At 53.3% G+C, this 12,648-nt stretch overlaps 1 protein-coding gene across 1 annotated transcript; it reads right to left on the bottom strand.

Moving 5' to 3' along the window:
* Positions 1-12,314, bottom strand: CHGA (chromogranin A). The gene is made up of 8 exons (XM_012803406.2): positions 12,140-12,314; positions 11,269-11,315; positions 8,564-8,657; positions 7,772-7,840; positions 5,536-5,634; positions 3,491-3,967; positions 2,240-2,718; positions 1-84 (listed from the first exon to the last, which is right to left on the bottom strand). Exons 1-8 carry the CDS (start codon positions 12,183-12,185, stop codon positions 1-3), a joined length of 1,395 nt encoding a protein of 464 aa, XP_012658860.1. The 5' UTR covers positions 12,186-12,314.
* Positions 12,315-12,648: the final 334 nt, after the last annotated feature.

The following is a 12,648-nucleotide window of genomic DNA, read 5'->3' as shown; positions in this document are numbered from 1 at the left end:
TCAGCCCCGCCGCAGCGCCTGCAGCTCATGAGCCACCTTCTCAAGCTCCGCCTCAATAGCCGACAGGCTCTCCAGCTCCTGGTCCTAGGAGAGAACATCAAAGGTCATTTAGGGGCCAGCATAGGGAGCCCCAGGACCTGACTTGTCCCAGTGGCATGGAGAGTACAGTCAACTAGATGAGCTGGGCTGGCTACCAGGTAGCTGTGTGGCCTCAGATAGGTGGCTTTGCCTCTCTGGGTCTCAAGGAATTCAATCACATGGGGACAGTGATACCCACCTTCTGGGCCTTCTCAGGATTGTTATGCACAAGGTGGGTGATGCAGAGGGCTCTGTCCCTGCACTGTTCCTGGTGGCCTCTTATCAGGCCCCACTTCCTCTTAAATGGTTCAGACAGCAGGGAATCTGTCCTTCCAGAGCATATGGAAAATGAAGCTTCTGATGCCCTTAAGATCTCCCAGCCTACATCTGGGTGGTGGCTTCCCCCCCACTTGAGGGGGCTGTGAGGCCTGTGGCAGGGCTGGATGCTGTGAGCACTGCCCCACATCACCTTGCCTGGGGATGGACCTTGATCCTTGGTCCTAAGTATGGGGGACCCAAAGCTCTGGCTGCCCAGGGTAGTTCATGGAAGCAGGGGACCCTCCTCTGAGCCCCACTCTGTGCCTCAATCTCCAGAAGCCTCCAGATCCCCCCTGAGCTTAGACACACACCAGAACATACTCTCAGACTCAAAGCAGGAGCTCAGGGGAGGCTGCCTCCCTGACCTTGACCTATGAGGGGTTGTCGTCCTGGGGTTTCTGCTGGATATGAGGCTGCCAAGGACACCCCAGCCAGTAGACACAGATATTGGCAATGGATGGCCATGGAAATGGACTCTAGAGCCCTGTATCTGGCAGCAGCCCTGGCCTGGAACATAAGTTCTGTGATGCTGAGGGTTCTAAGCAGACCCTTGGGCTGAGTAGAGGAAGCACCCACCCACCTTGTCCATATGACTCTGGGGTCCCCATTTCTCCACCTGCCACTTGGGGGTCCCTCTGCTTATGGAGAAAGGATGCTGGCAGGTGCCTCTGGCATCTCATTCTCTCCAGCTTGTGCAGGCAGGGATGGGGTAATCAAGGGTGCCCACCTCATCCCGAGTCCCAAGGCTGGGGTTGGGGGTGAGCTGCTGTTTCCCATTGCCCCTTCCCCTCAGTCTTCTGGGGACATGGGCAGGTGCCCTCTCCCACTCTAGCTGTCAAGAAGGAGCCCTCATCATTGTAGACTGCCAGGTCTAGAAAGAGGGTTTGAGACCCAAAGAAGGGGCCAGATCCTCTTCTGGGTGGGCAGAGAATAGCCTTATGGTCAGGGCTGTGGACAGGTGTCAGCCCTCATAGAGTGCCAGTTCACACATGGGCACTGAGGCCAAATCAGGTAACTCCAGGGCCTCCTCCAGCTTCATGGAGGACCCCAACTCCCACCCACCCATCCTGCATGGCTGCATCCCAGCACTACCCTCCAGCTTTCCAAGTGGCCCTGGGTGTGGTCTAATCATGACGATGAAATGAACAGAAAGGACTCCTATTTCATAAATGGGGGAATCAGTGAGGCTCAGAGAAGGGGAGTGACCAGCCCAAGGTCACACAGCTAGAAGGAAGCAGTTCATATGTCTTCTGGCTCATGTCTAATCCTTTCCCACCTACTGCACAAAGCTCTGGGGTCCTCAGAGGGCCTCATACCACCCACTTTGCCAATGGAGCTGGATGCAGGGCCTGAGCCTGGGAGGAGGGCATGAATGAGCTGCCTGGGGGCCAGGAGAGGACATGGCTAAACCGACAGCTTAGCCTTCCCAGGGCATGACCTGTCCCTTAATGTCTCCTCCCCCACCCCCATGCCTGCCCAGGCCAATCCTGCCAGGGTATTTGTTTCCAAGCTCTCTCCACCCAAAGCAACAGGCTCCACTCATTGCCTTCACATCCTGCTCATGAACCTGCAGTAGCTCCCTACTGCCTTCAGAACTAAGTCCCACTCAGTGTCCCTCCCATTTCCACTGGCTGCTCTGAACACCTCCCATCTCCCAGCCAGCTTTGCTGGGTGCCTGCTGTAAGCATGGGTACTTTTTACTGCCCTAAAAGCCTCCTGTCTGAGCACCTCTCCAGTTCTAGACTCCAAGGGGACCATGTCCCCTCAGAGAGACAGGGCTGCACATCTGGTGGCAGCCACCCCCTGCCATGGGGCCCAGAATTGGCTTCTGCCTCATACTAACCTCTGGTCTGCGATTAGCACTGCCTTCTTCCTCCTTTTTCTCCTCGGGGTAGCTGTGAGACTGAAGGGGCAGGCCAGCCTCCACGCTGTCCTCCCGAGAGGACGGCCTCCAGCCTCGTCGCAGTTGTGGCCCTGGGCCCCTGAAGTCATAGGCCCGGGTCTGCAACGAGAGCTTCATGGAGCGGTCAGGGCTGTCCTCCTCATCCTCTCCCTCCAGCCTCTTCTCAGCTGTCAGCTCCTTGGCCAACTGGTCCATCTTGCTCCAGCGCTTGGCATCCTCCCACTCCTTGGAGAGCCGCTCCTCCTCCTCCTCTTGCTCCAGCTCCCCACTCTTCCCGCCCCGGAAGAGGCCTCCAGGGGCCCCTGCCATCTCCTCCTCTTCCTGCTGGGAGTGCTCCTGCTGTCCCCTGCCCTGTGGGGGCCGAGCCTTCTCAGCCTCAGGCTTCCTGGCTCCATCCACAGCCAGAGCCTCCAACCGACCTGGAGCAGGTGGTGGACAAGAGCAGAATGATTGAGAGACCACTATTTCCTCTAGCCTCTCCCACTCCCCCGGGGCCTTGCTGTGGCCACCTTTAGAGCCACAGACCCCTGCTTTTATAACCCAATCCAGCCTTCCACAGTGATTCCACTTAGAGGGAAAAGCCATCTCCATGCCAGGCTTTGTAAGACCCTCTCAAAGCTCAAAGGGATGGGTTGACCAGAGCCCAACTCTTCCTCTAGGCTAGTGGTTCTCAACCTTTCTAATGCCACAGCCCTTTAATACAGTTCCTGTGGGTCGCAACCCACAGGTTGAGAACCGCTGCTCTAGGCCTCTTACCCCAGAAGCCCCTGACCTGGCCTGAGGAGTGAAGGAAGAGCCTGATGAGGCCCTCACAAGGAGCCAGGGTCTCTCCTATGCTGACACTGTCCCCAGATCAGCCTGTGCCCACCGGTCATGCTGTCTCAGTTCCCAAAGCCCACCTACCTACCCACTCTGCAATGCCCCCTTTGCCTCCTAGATGGAATAGCAGGATATGAATGGTTTGGAAGTCAAACAAACTTGGGTTGGAACCTCAGCTTTTACTACAAATTAGTTGTGTGACCTTGGGCAAATTACTTAGCCGCTGGAACCTCAGTAGCATATCTCTAAAATGGAGATAATATCTACCTTTCAGGGTTACTATGAAGTGGAATGAGATTACAAAGTGCCCCTCCCACTGTCCCCCTCTCCCAGCACACTTTTTGAGGTCTCCATCAGCATACATATGCTCACCTTTTGGGATCTCCTTGTAGCCAAGGCTCGGGTGGGGGGTAGATGCTGCTGTGGGGCCTTTATCCTCAGGGACAGCCTTGTCTCCGGCCTCCGCCACTGCCTCTGCCTTCTCTCTCTCCTCTTCCCCCTCCTCCTCATCTCTCTTTGCCTGGTGCCCTTGCTCTGCACTCAGGCCCTTCTGACTGTCCACCAGACCCTGAGAGGGACCTTCCCTGTCTCCCTCGGCCTGCAGGTCTGGGTGTTTTTGGCTGGGAAGGCTGGCTGGGGGCTGGGTGTTGGTGGCCTCCTCCTCCCCAGGGGTCTGGCTGTTGCCCTCAGTCTTGGACTCCTTCCTGGGCTCTGGGAAGGCCTGGGGCCTGCCTCCTTCCATGTCCTCATCACTTTTGCCTCCTTCCATGTCCTCAACACTTTTGTCTGCCTCTTTAGAATCCTCTCTTTTCTCCACAGCATCCTTGGAGGATGCCTCTTCCATTACCTCTGCAGAAACAACACAGCAAAGTCAGGCCCTGAGGACCAGGCTACATGAGAGTCTTCTCCCCAGTGGCCAATTTTAGATTTTACATATTGTAATCTCAACAAACCCAACCCCAAACAATGAGGGTTACCTTCCATCCGTATCCAGGTTTGATTTGAGCACATTGGTTTGTGTTTCTGTCTTTAATTCTTCCTCTTAAAACAGCTTGATTTTAAACACACACACACACGCACACATACGCACACAGTGCAAAAAATAATCAAACCTTGAAAATTACCCCTGAAGATAAAGCCCTGAATTGAAAATTAGGATAGCAACTGAACTGCTGTGTGATCTTAGGCAAGTTGCTTAACCTCTCTGTGTAAGAGGCACCATTACTGCAAATTTATTCTGCCCTCTACGTGGGGCTTGTCTGTCTTCACTGTCCTGTGAAAGTGTTTGATTCTTCAACTCCATAGGGTTTTAGTAAAAGGTATTTTCTTGTGGCTGCCTTAAACACAGCTTTATAATCAACAGAAATCCCTCCCACTCCAAGAATGGTTACCACTGAGCAAAGCACTACTGAGTATTAACATATCAACCACTTGAGCTTCACCAGAACTCCAGAGAAAGGTGCTCCCATGTCCATTTCACAGAAACTCAATAAACTGATCTGTAGAAAGGTAAGGTAACCTGTCCATACTCACACAGTCTGTAGGCAACAGGGTTGAGCCTTGAACTGAAGCCTCCCAATGCCAACTTCTTTGCACTGACACGCTTCCAGGTGCATGAACACACACACAAGTGTTACGCTACACCCCACCAAAGCCTATGGCAGGCACCCTTAATCGATCAAGATCATTCCCATGGAGCCCCTCTGTGGGAATCCATGCAGCATGCCAAGCAGCCCTGTGGGTGACACCTGGGCCACACCTGCAGGCTTTCCCTCTTAGCTCCAAATGGAAGACTACTGGGATCCCAGCTCCCAGAAACCGGCCTAATTGCCCTCCTTCAACATGGAAAGAGCAGGCTCTGTGAGGGCAATTTGGGACTCTACCCAGGTGGGGAGGATGGGTGCAGAACATGACGTAGACCCAACCATGAACTCTGGCTCCCAGAACCTCCTTGTTTTTGAGAAAGGTGATCCAGGTTCATTTAGTGTTTCACACCTACCCCTCGGGATCCTACTGGAACATGGCTAAGGTACCACAGAGCCCCAGGAGGGAGGCACTGGGGACAGGGGCTCCACCACAGTGGCCACTGGGTAGACCTGGAGTTGAAGCTATCCACCTACCAGGCCAGAGACTTCCTGTCCAGAGTGTCAGCCCCTATGCTGGCCACATGGGACTGTTCCAGGGCTTTGGAGAGAGACAGGTTCAGATCAAATCTCAAGTCAGGCCACTGATGTTGGGCAAGGTACTTAATCCTTCTGGGCTCAGTTTCCCCATTTGTAAAGTTAGGAAATACAAGCTACTTGCCAAGGCTTGTGGGAGGGGCTCCTGACTGTTAGAGACCCTAAATCCACCATAACTATTGTTTCCATTGTCATCACCCTGCCCCCCCTTACTTGGCCAGACCGGCTGGCACTAACCTTCCAGCTTGGGCTGGTTGCTCTGGTTCTCAGAAGCCTCTGAGAGCTCATCCTCAAAACTGCTGTGCTTCTTCTGCTGCTGGGCCCTCTCCTTGGCACCTAGAATGAGAACAGGATGAAAAGATCCCATTTGGCCTCTCTCTGGCACATTTGTCTGTCAGGGTGAAGGCCTCCATCTGTAAATGAGGCGCATCATGTGCCAAGCCTACCTAGTGAGACACTGAGGGGCATGAGCTTGGGTACGGGGAAAGGATCGACTCACTGCGGCCTGTCCGGTGACCACACCACCTCTCCAGACTCAGTTTCTCAATTTGAGAAATAGGCACAAACCTTGCCTATGGCCTCACAGAGCAGTAAAGGCTCAAATGGAGAAGGGGTCCTAGGGGTGGGGAGTGGGGAAAACCTCTCAGAACCTGGCTGGCAGCTCAGGGGAGCCTATAGCAGGATGTAATAGTGACAACTTGTCCCCTCATGGGGTGGGGGTCTTGATTCAGGCAACCCTTGCTGCCCTATAAGTCAAGGTCCTGGGAAGAAAGTCGAGGCCTAGGGCTGCATCTGAGCCCACCTGCTGCCATGGCCCAGAACCTCTCTCCCTGCACCCCCACCCTCCTCCTCCTTCCAGACAGTAAATTTCTGCCTAGGTCCTCATGCTGCCCTGTAAGACAGGCCAGCTCTGCAGATGGTCCCCACTCTCCCCCCGCCATGATGGGATTTCTGGGGGTGGGTATAGCCTCAGACAGGTGTGGGTTCCACCCTTCTCCTGGTTATTTCCTAGCTCTGTCACCTTGGGCAACTCCAACTTTCCAAGATTTGGTTGTTTATCTCTAAAACAAGGTTGCTGCATGGTGAGGGCTGAGATGAAGCTGTAGAGAAGGCGTTATAGGAGCCGGAGAGGGAGAGAGTGGATGGTAGATGGATGGACAGAAATACACTCAGTACTCTCACAATACAAAGCAACAATGTATGTGCCATATTGGATACACACATGTGTCTGCATACAGATTTTCAGGACACATTCCCTCATGATAATCTCTGTTGGCATTATATTTAATTATATAAATGTAATTAGTTAGTCATTCAATATTTAATTTTAGAATTATTATATTGAAATAAAATATCTAATGTTTAGTTAAAAGACACACACGTAAGTCTGGGATGGGTGATGACGACATTAACAATTTGGGTAATAAAAACCTCAGCTCTGTTCAGACTCCCTTCATCCCCAACAACTATAGGAGGTGGGTGTTTGCTGCCTAGTGAGTGAGGGGAGAACTGTGTGTTAACTTGGGAAGGGCCACAATGGTCCCATTTCTGTGGCTATTTTTTTTCGCCTCCTCTCCAAATCTCTATTCTCATGCAAGGCCCGCTGTGCCCCAAAGGCCTCAGAGTGGGCCCCTTCCTGGAGTCAGAGCAGCCTTCCCACCCCACCCCACCCCAGACACAAGCTCAGCCTAAAGTTGGCCTTCACTTTGTAGGATTCTCCTAGAGACGGGGATGCATGAGGGCACCAGTGGTGCTGCCCCTGTGCTAATGGCCACCTCCCCCAGGAAGTCAGCCAAGGGCAGATCCAGGGCCAAAACCGGGCCTTCTAACTTGCTGGGGCAGGGCTATGCCTTCCATCAGGCCTGGAAGGGGCTGGGAGCTCGGCAGAGTGGCTGACTGTGGGGTGACAGCAGCCTAGCCCGCCACTCCATATGCCTCAGCTTGACTAGCATCTAGCAAGGTGCTCACTACCTCTAAATTCCCTGCATTTCCAGTAGCCTCAGTGGATTTTCTTAATCTCTTAGGGAAAAAACCACCCTTCACTCTGAAGCACACTGAAAATCTGGTCTGTGTTTGGGGCAGGCAAGACAAGGGAAAAGAGCCCCTCTTTGCTCCCTGTGGTCAATTTACTTTTCCATTTACAGAGGAAAGGAATCCTTTCTGCAGACTAGTCTTGAAAGTGACCTCCCTGAAATGGCTGAACTCTAAAGACTGTGGAGCATTAGGGGAGCAGCATCTCCCATGTCCTTATTAACTGTGTGACCTTGGGCAAGTCACTCAACCTCTCTGGCCTTGATGTCTCTAACAATATCAATGACAGATTGAACCAGGGGGCATGGAGGATCCTATTTTTCTGCTCTGTAAGTGGAAGGAAATAACAGTACCCGAGAGGAACTTGCTCAACCTTCACCTGATTTTCTGACTCTCAGCTACTGGAATTCACCCAGAATCATGTGCAGTGGCTGGAAAATACCTTGGAGAGCGAGGTCTTGGAGCTCCTTCAATAAATTCTGATGTCGCAGGATGGAAAGGATCCGTTCATCTGCAGTGAAAAAAGAGTCGTCATGGGTGGTTTCCAGAGAACAGCCGAGATAAAGATTACCACCAATATTTCCAGCTGAGCACAAGGAAACTCAAAACTCAAAACCAGGCAACAGCAACAAGATTGGGTCTTGAGTTAACACTTTTGAAATTACCTCCTTTTCAAGGTGTCAGTTTTCTACTACATCAAAAAGGTCAGCTGCTGTCCCAACACTCAGACCCGAGGGATGGTAGCCCTGGAGTAAGAGTGGCTGTCTCTCCCTCAACACAACACATGCTCCATCTCCATGCCCCTGCCGCCTGGAAGGCCCTGTCTTAGTTTTTCTACCTATTGATTTCCAAGGTTTCTTTTAAAGCACAACCCAAATGCTGGAAACTTGACTGACTGGCTGGGGAGATTTAGTCCTTCTCATGCCCATTCACAACATCCCTTTATTCATCATATATCTAGAGGGTGTCTGCCAGGTGTTGGAGGCTGTGCTAGGCACTGGGGATACAGCTCACAAAATCTTTGTCCACAGGGAGCTCACAGTCTGTGGCTTGCTGCTCCAGTCCTGGTTTTGTTCTGCCCAGAATTCTAGATATTTATGTTCACATATGTCCCCTCTGCCAGTCTGTAAACATAGGGACTGTCACCCCTGCATCTCCCTCCACCCCTCGGTTCCCATCAAAAGCCACAGATCTACCTCCCAGTCTCCCAGTCCCCTTTACCCTCAGCCCGTACCTCCTCGGAGTGTCTCAAAACACTCGTGGCTGACAGGCATGGGGCTGGGCTTGGACAGTGTGTCAGAGATGACCTCAACGATGCACTTCATCACCTGGGAAGAGAGTGGGGGTAGGTTGGGGCTGGTTTGGGCATCGGGCTCAGCTCCTGGAGGCACTACGACAAATTTCTAATGAGGACAGAAGGTATTTGCTTTTGTCATCCAGAGTTAGTGGATTCCTGGCTCCGAGGCACAGCTCTGCTTTCTTAGACAGTAATAGCAGTGACACGTGCATAGTAGAAATCTTTATACACGTGCGGTGCTTACCATGTTCCAGGCACTCCAATTGCATGGCTGGCAGGTACCCCACTGAGGTGGATTATGGTGGGAGTGGGGTGTTTGGGTGGGTACCTGATATCTTCTCATCCCCACCTGCTAGTTCTCTAAATATGAGGAAGCTGCTTCTGGGCACTCAAAGATGTTTTTAAAATGTGCTTTGGTCTTGATGATGCCCAAGGATCAGTCCTCCAGGAAGTCTTTCTGGACTGCTCAGTGGAGAAAAACACTTTCCCTGGCTCTTTTCTAGCTAGAAACAGGACCTGGATCACTGTCTTCCAACACCTATGATATTGTCACATGCAAAGAGTCACAGCTTCGTATTCTGGCTCCATATTGAACTATGGGATGCGCTGGATGTGAGCACCCATTGGCTATGTCTCAGTTTCCATCTCAAGCCAACTGCGGCCATATCTCTGAAAATTTTATCCAGTGCTCAGCAAGGTGCTGCAGATAATTAATTGCCTGATAAATGAATGATCTTTGATGGTGGCACCAATTGTAGTGTGGTACACTAGCTGTGTGATCTTGGACAAGTGACTTACCTTCTCTGAGCCTCTGTTTCCTCATTTGTAAAATGGGAATAAGGATACCTTCCTAACTTCCCTCCCAGGGTAATGAGGCATTTATGGAAAAATACTCTTTCAAGCGTGAAGTGTCAACACACATAGAGAAGGATTCACAACTTCAGACCTGCTTCAACGCCCTAAAGCTGAGTAGAGGAGCAGAAGGTGTCAGACAGGCATCAGGCAATGGTGGCGCAGAGCGAGGGGGTGGAAGGCTGTGGTTAAGGGATGCCAAGGCAGCTGGTCCAAAGATCCCGGATGGCAAACTGGCAAGTGCTTTGCAGTGTGTGTGTGTACTCACAACAGCTTCAAATGGAGCATTCAGGTCTTAACTAGCTGCTCTGGTGCCCCTAACCCTACTTTGCTGGTCATAATATGGTGGCCCAGAGTGTCCCTCCTAAGGGAGCTAGCAAAGAGGGTCCAGCAGCCTATGTCCTGTATCTCCTCTGAAACTCAAGTCCTTGCATATCAGATAACCACCTGTCCATGGGGACAAATTCCAGGAGACAGAAATTGGGGCAGGGTCTCAAGAATGATGGGGAGATCAAGAAGGGAAGCTCTGTGAACAACAGTGCCCACTTACTGAGGACCCCTATGTGCATGCACTTCCTACTCTTTACTCTTTCTCTTGAGGGAAAGGAATAAAAGGGGAAGCTCAGAGATGTTAAGGAACTTTCCCCAAGGTTGCACAGCTGGAATGAATGGCACCTGGGGGGTTGGGGAGGGGTTTCTGCCCTATCTGCAACTAAAATTTCAGGAATATAATTGAGCAAATTGAGGTTGAAATATCTTAGTTGCTTTAGGTTTTAACCATGGCCTCTACTAGAAGAAAATAGCTCCTGGAAAGGTAGGGAGTAGAAATTTCTTTGGCCCTTGACTACATCAGCACCAAATCCTAGAAAAACAGCTTCAGCTCAGTCAGGAATGAATTATAAGTACATGCACAGCAAGGAGTGTCTCTTGTTGCTAAAGAAACCTTTCCAGTGTTTCCTAAGGCCCTTTCCCATGTGACCTCCACCACCAGTCCCAGAATGGTCAAGAGTTTTTGCAGACCAGGTATGGCGCCTCATGCTTGTAATCCTACCACCTTGGAAGGCCAGGAGTCAAGCCCAGTTTGGGCAAGACTCCATCTCTACAAAAAAACAGAAAAAATTAGCCAGGCTTGGTGGTACATGCCTACAGTCCCAGCTACTCAGGAGACAAAGGCAGAAAGATCACTTCAGCCCAAGAGTTTGAGGCTGCAGTGAACTATGATGATACCACTGCACTCTAGCCTGGGTAACAGAGTGAGATGAGAGAGAGAGAGAGAGAGAGAGAGAGAAAGATTGATTGATTGATTTCATTGTAGCCCTTAGGAGAGCTAGGGCTAGAGTGCCTGGTATGGTGGGGGGCATTTATTGCTGGCAGACCCTGTGGAGACATGAAAGGCAGAGGGGGAGGCCACAGCCAGGTAGGTGAAGGCTGTCCTTACAGGTCTGTAAACAAAGAACCACCACAGAGAAGCCACACCCACCAGCCCATGTTGGGTCTCCTGGATTCAGCATTCAGGACAGTGGGTGGGCCTAGCACCTCCACCCAATGGATATGACACAGGTCCCTTTTGGGCTGCACAGACAGCTCAGAGGTAGCTGGGGAAGTCCCCACAGCAGGATGGCAGGGAAAGTAAGCAATCTATGATATCTTCTTTTGCAAGCTGTCCCCAGGCTCAGCAGCCGCAGTGCTGGCTCTTGGCTGTATGCCAGACTCACTCCTGCAGCTGCCTGAGAACTGGCTGTGAGGTGTTTGCTGGAGCCTCCTACCCCTCATCCCAGCACCCCTCTTACCTCAGTGTCCCCTTTATTCATAGGGCTGTTCACAGGGAGGGCAGTGACTAGGGAGAAAAAAAGAGCACTGGAGTCACTCCTCTGCTCCAGGGGGAGCCCAGTCCCTCCCAACTAGGTTCACTGGGGCCCACTCATCTACTGATCCCCCTCAAAACTGCCCCCACCCAAAAGAGAGGCTGGGGATGATTTTGTTTCCCTTCCCAGGCTACTGCCTCCAGGGGCATGGCCCCAGAGGCTGCGCTGGGAGGCCCTCCCCCTCCCCTCTGGGAAGGCTGCTGCTGTGGAGGGGGGCTGCTCTGGAGGGGGATGTGCTATGAAAACAAGGCCAAGGGCAGCAGTGGGAATGGGGTGGGGGACATGTGCAGGGGAAGGGAGACCCCAGAGGTGGGGGGAAGAGATGGGGACTTTTCAAGAGATGATATGCAGAGGTAGAAGTCAAGGGCTGAAAGGGAGAGTGGGGATGGAAGAGGGAGAGAGGGGAGGCGGGGAGTGAGCAGCTCGACCCTACCCCCCCAACCCCGCCCCTCGCCCCGTGACCTTGGCCGGCCACCGCGCGGAGCCAGCGCTGGCCCTGATGCCGCCGAGGCGCTAAGCCCAGACAGGGGGTGGGGGTGCGAGGGGGTCCCTGCGGGTTTGGGAATCAGGCTCGAGTGTCCTGCGGGTCCTGGGCGGAGAACCGGTGGTGGAGTGAGGTAGGAGGCGGAAGCGCTGTCCGCGGTGCTGAAACTCGCTGCACCCGATAGGAGGTGTGGAGGGACGCGTGGCGCTGCGCGGTCGGTGCCTGGACCTCAGGATAGGCAGGGCAAGAGCAGGCAGGGGAGGGCAGGGGCGACGGGGCACCCTCTCCCCCGAGCACCCAGCTCTCGCTCACCTTGCCCGGCGCAGAGCAGAAGCGCCAGGACAGCGGCGGAGCGCATGGCGAACCCTGGGCGCCGAGCAGCTGGTGGTGTGCGGTTGGGCACCGAGGCACCCGCGTGAGGGACGGCGGGCTGCAGTGGCGCCGGTGTGGGGGTGAGGGGCGCAGTGGCTCGGCGCGCGTCCGTCTGTCGGTCCGCTACAAACCTCTACACTGGGCTCCAGTACTGCAGTAGCAGCAGGGTTCGTGCGCCCCGCTTATATACCCCCGACCCCGGAAATGACGTCAGCGGTGCCGCCCCCTGTCCCCTTTTCCCACCTCCCCGGGTCCAGTACCTACTCTCTCTACCTCCGGCTTCACCTCTAGCTGCCTCTTGGCCTCCGGTGCTCATAGCTGGTTCTTCTGGCCACCAGCCAGTATCTGGCTTCGAAGACGTGGCGTGGGGTGGGGGTAGTGGGGAGGGCCTCAGCCGATCCTCCACCCCTCGACGGTTCCACTAATTTGCTGTGTGTCGGTGGGCAAGT

Source organism: Otolemur garnettii, unplaced genomic scaffold (genome assembly GCF_000181295.1).
Source record: "Otolemur garnettii isolate 467f Iridium unplaced genomic scaffold, OtoGar3 scaffold00020, whole genome shotgun sequence".
Taxonomy (NCBI): domain Eukaryota; kingdom Metazoa; phylum Chordata; class Mammalia; order Primates; family Galagidae; genus Otolemur; species Otolemur garnettii.
The sequence above is the reverse complement of the archived record's forward strand: the minus strand, read 5'-3'. Positions and strand labels throughout refer to the sequence as shown.

Excerpts from the sequence above, each read along its gene's own strand:
- CHGA (XM_012803406.2), bottom strand. The coding sequence starts at position 12,185 with ATGCGCTCCGCCGCTGTCCTGGCGCTTCTGCTCTGCGCCGGGCAAG. Across the intron at positions 5,635-7,771 it reads CCAAGACCTCGCTCTCCAAG|GTGCCAAGGAGAGGGCCCAG; the intron begins GTATTTTCCAGC and ends TTCTCATTCTAG. Across the intron at positions 2,719-3,490 it reads CTACAAGGAGATCCCAAAAG|GTCGGTTGGAGGCTCTGGCT; the intron begins GTGAGCATATGT and ends CACCTGCTCCAG.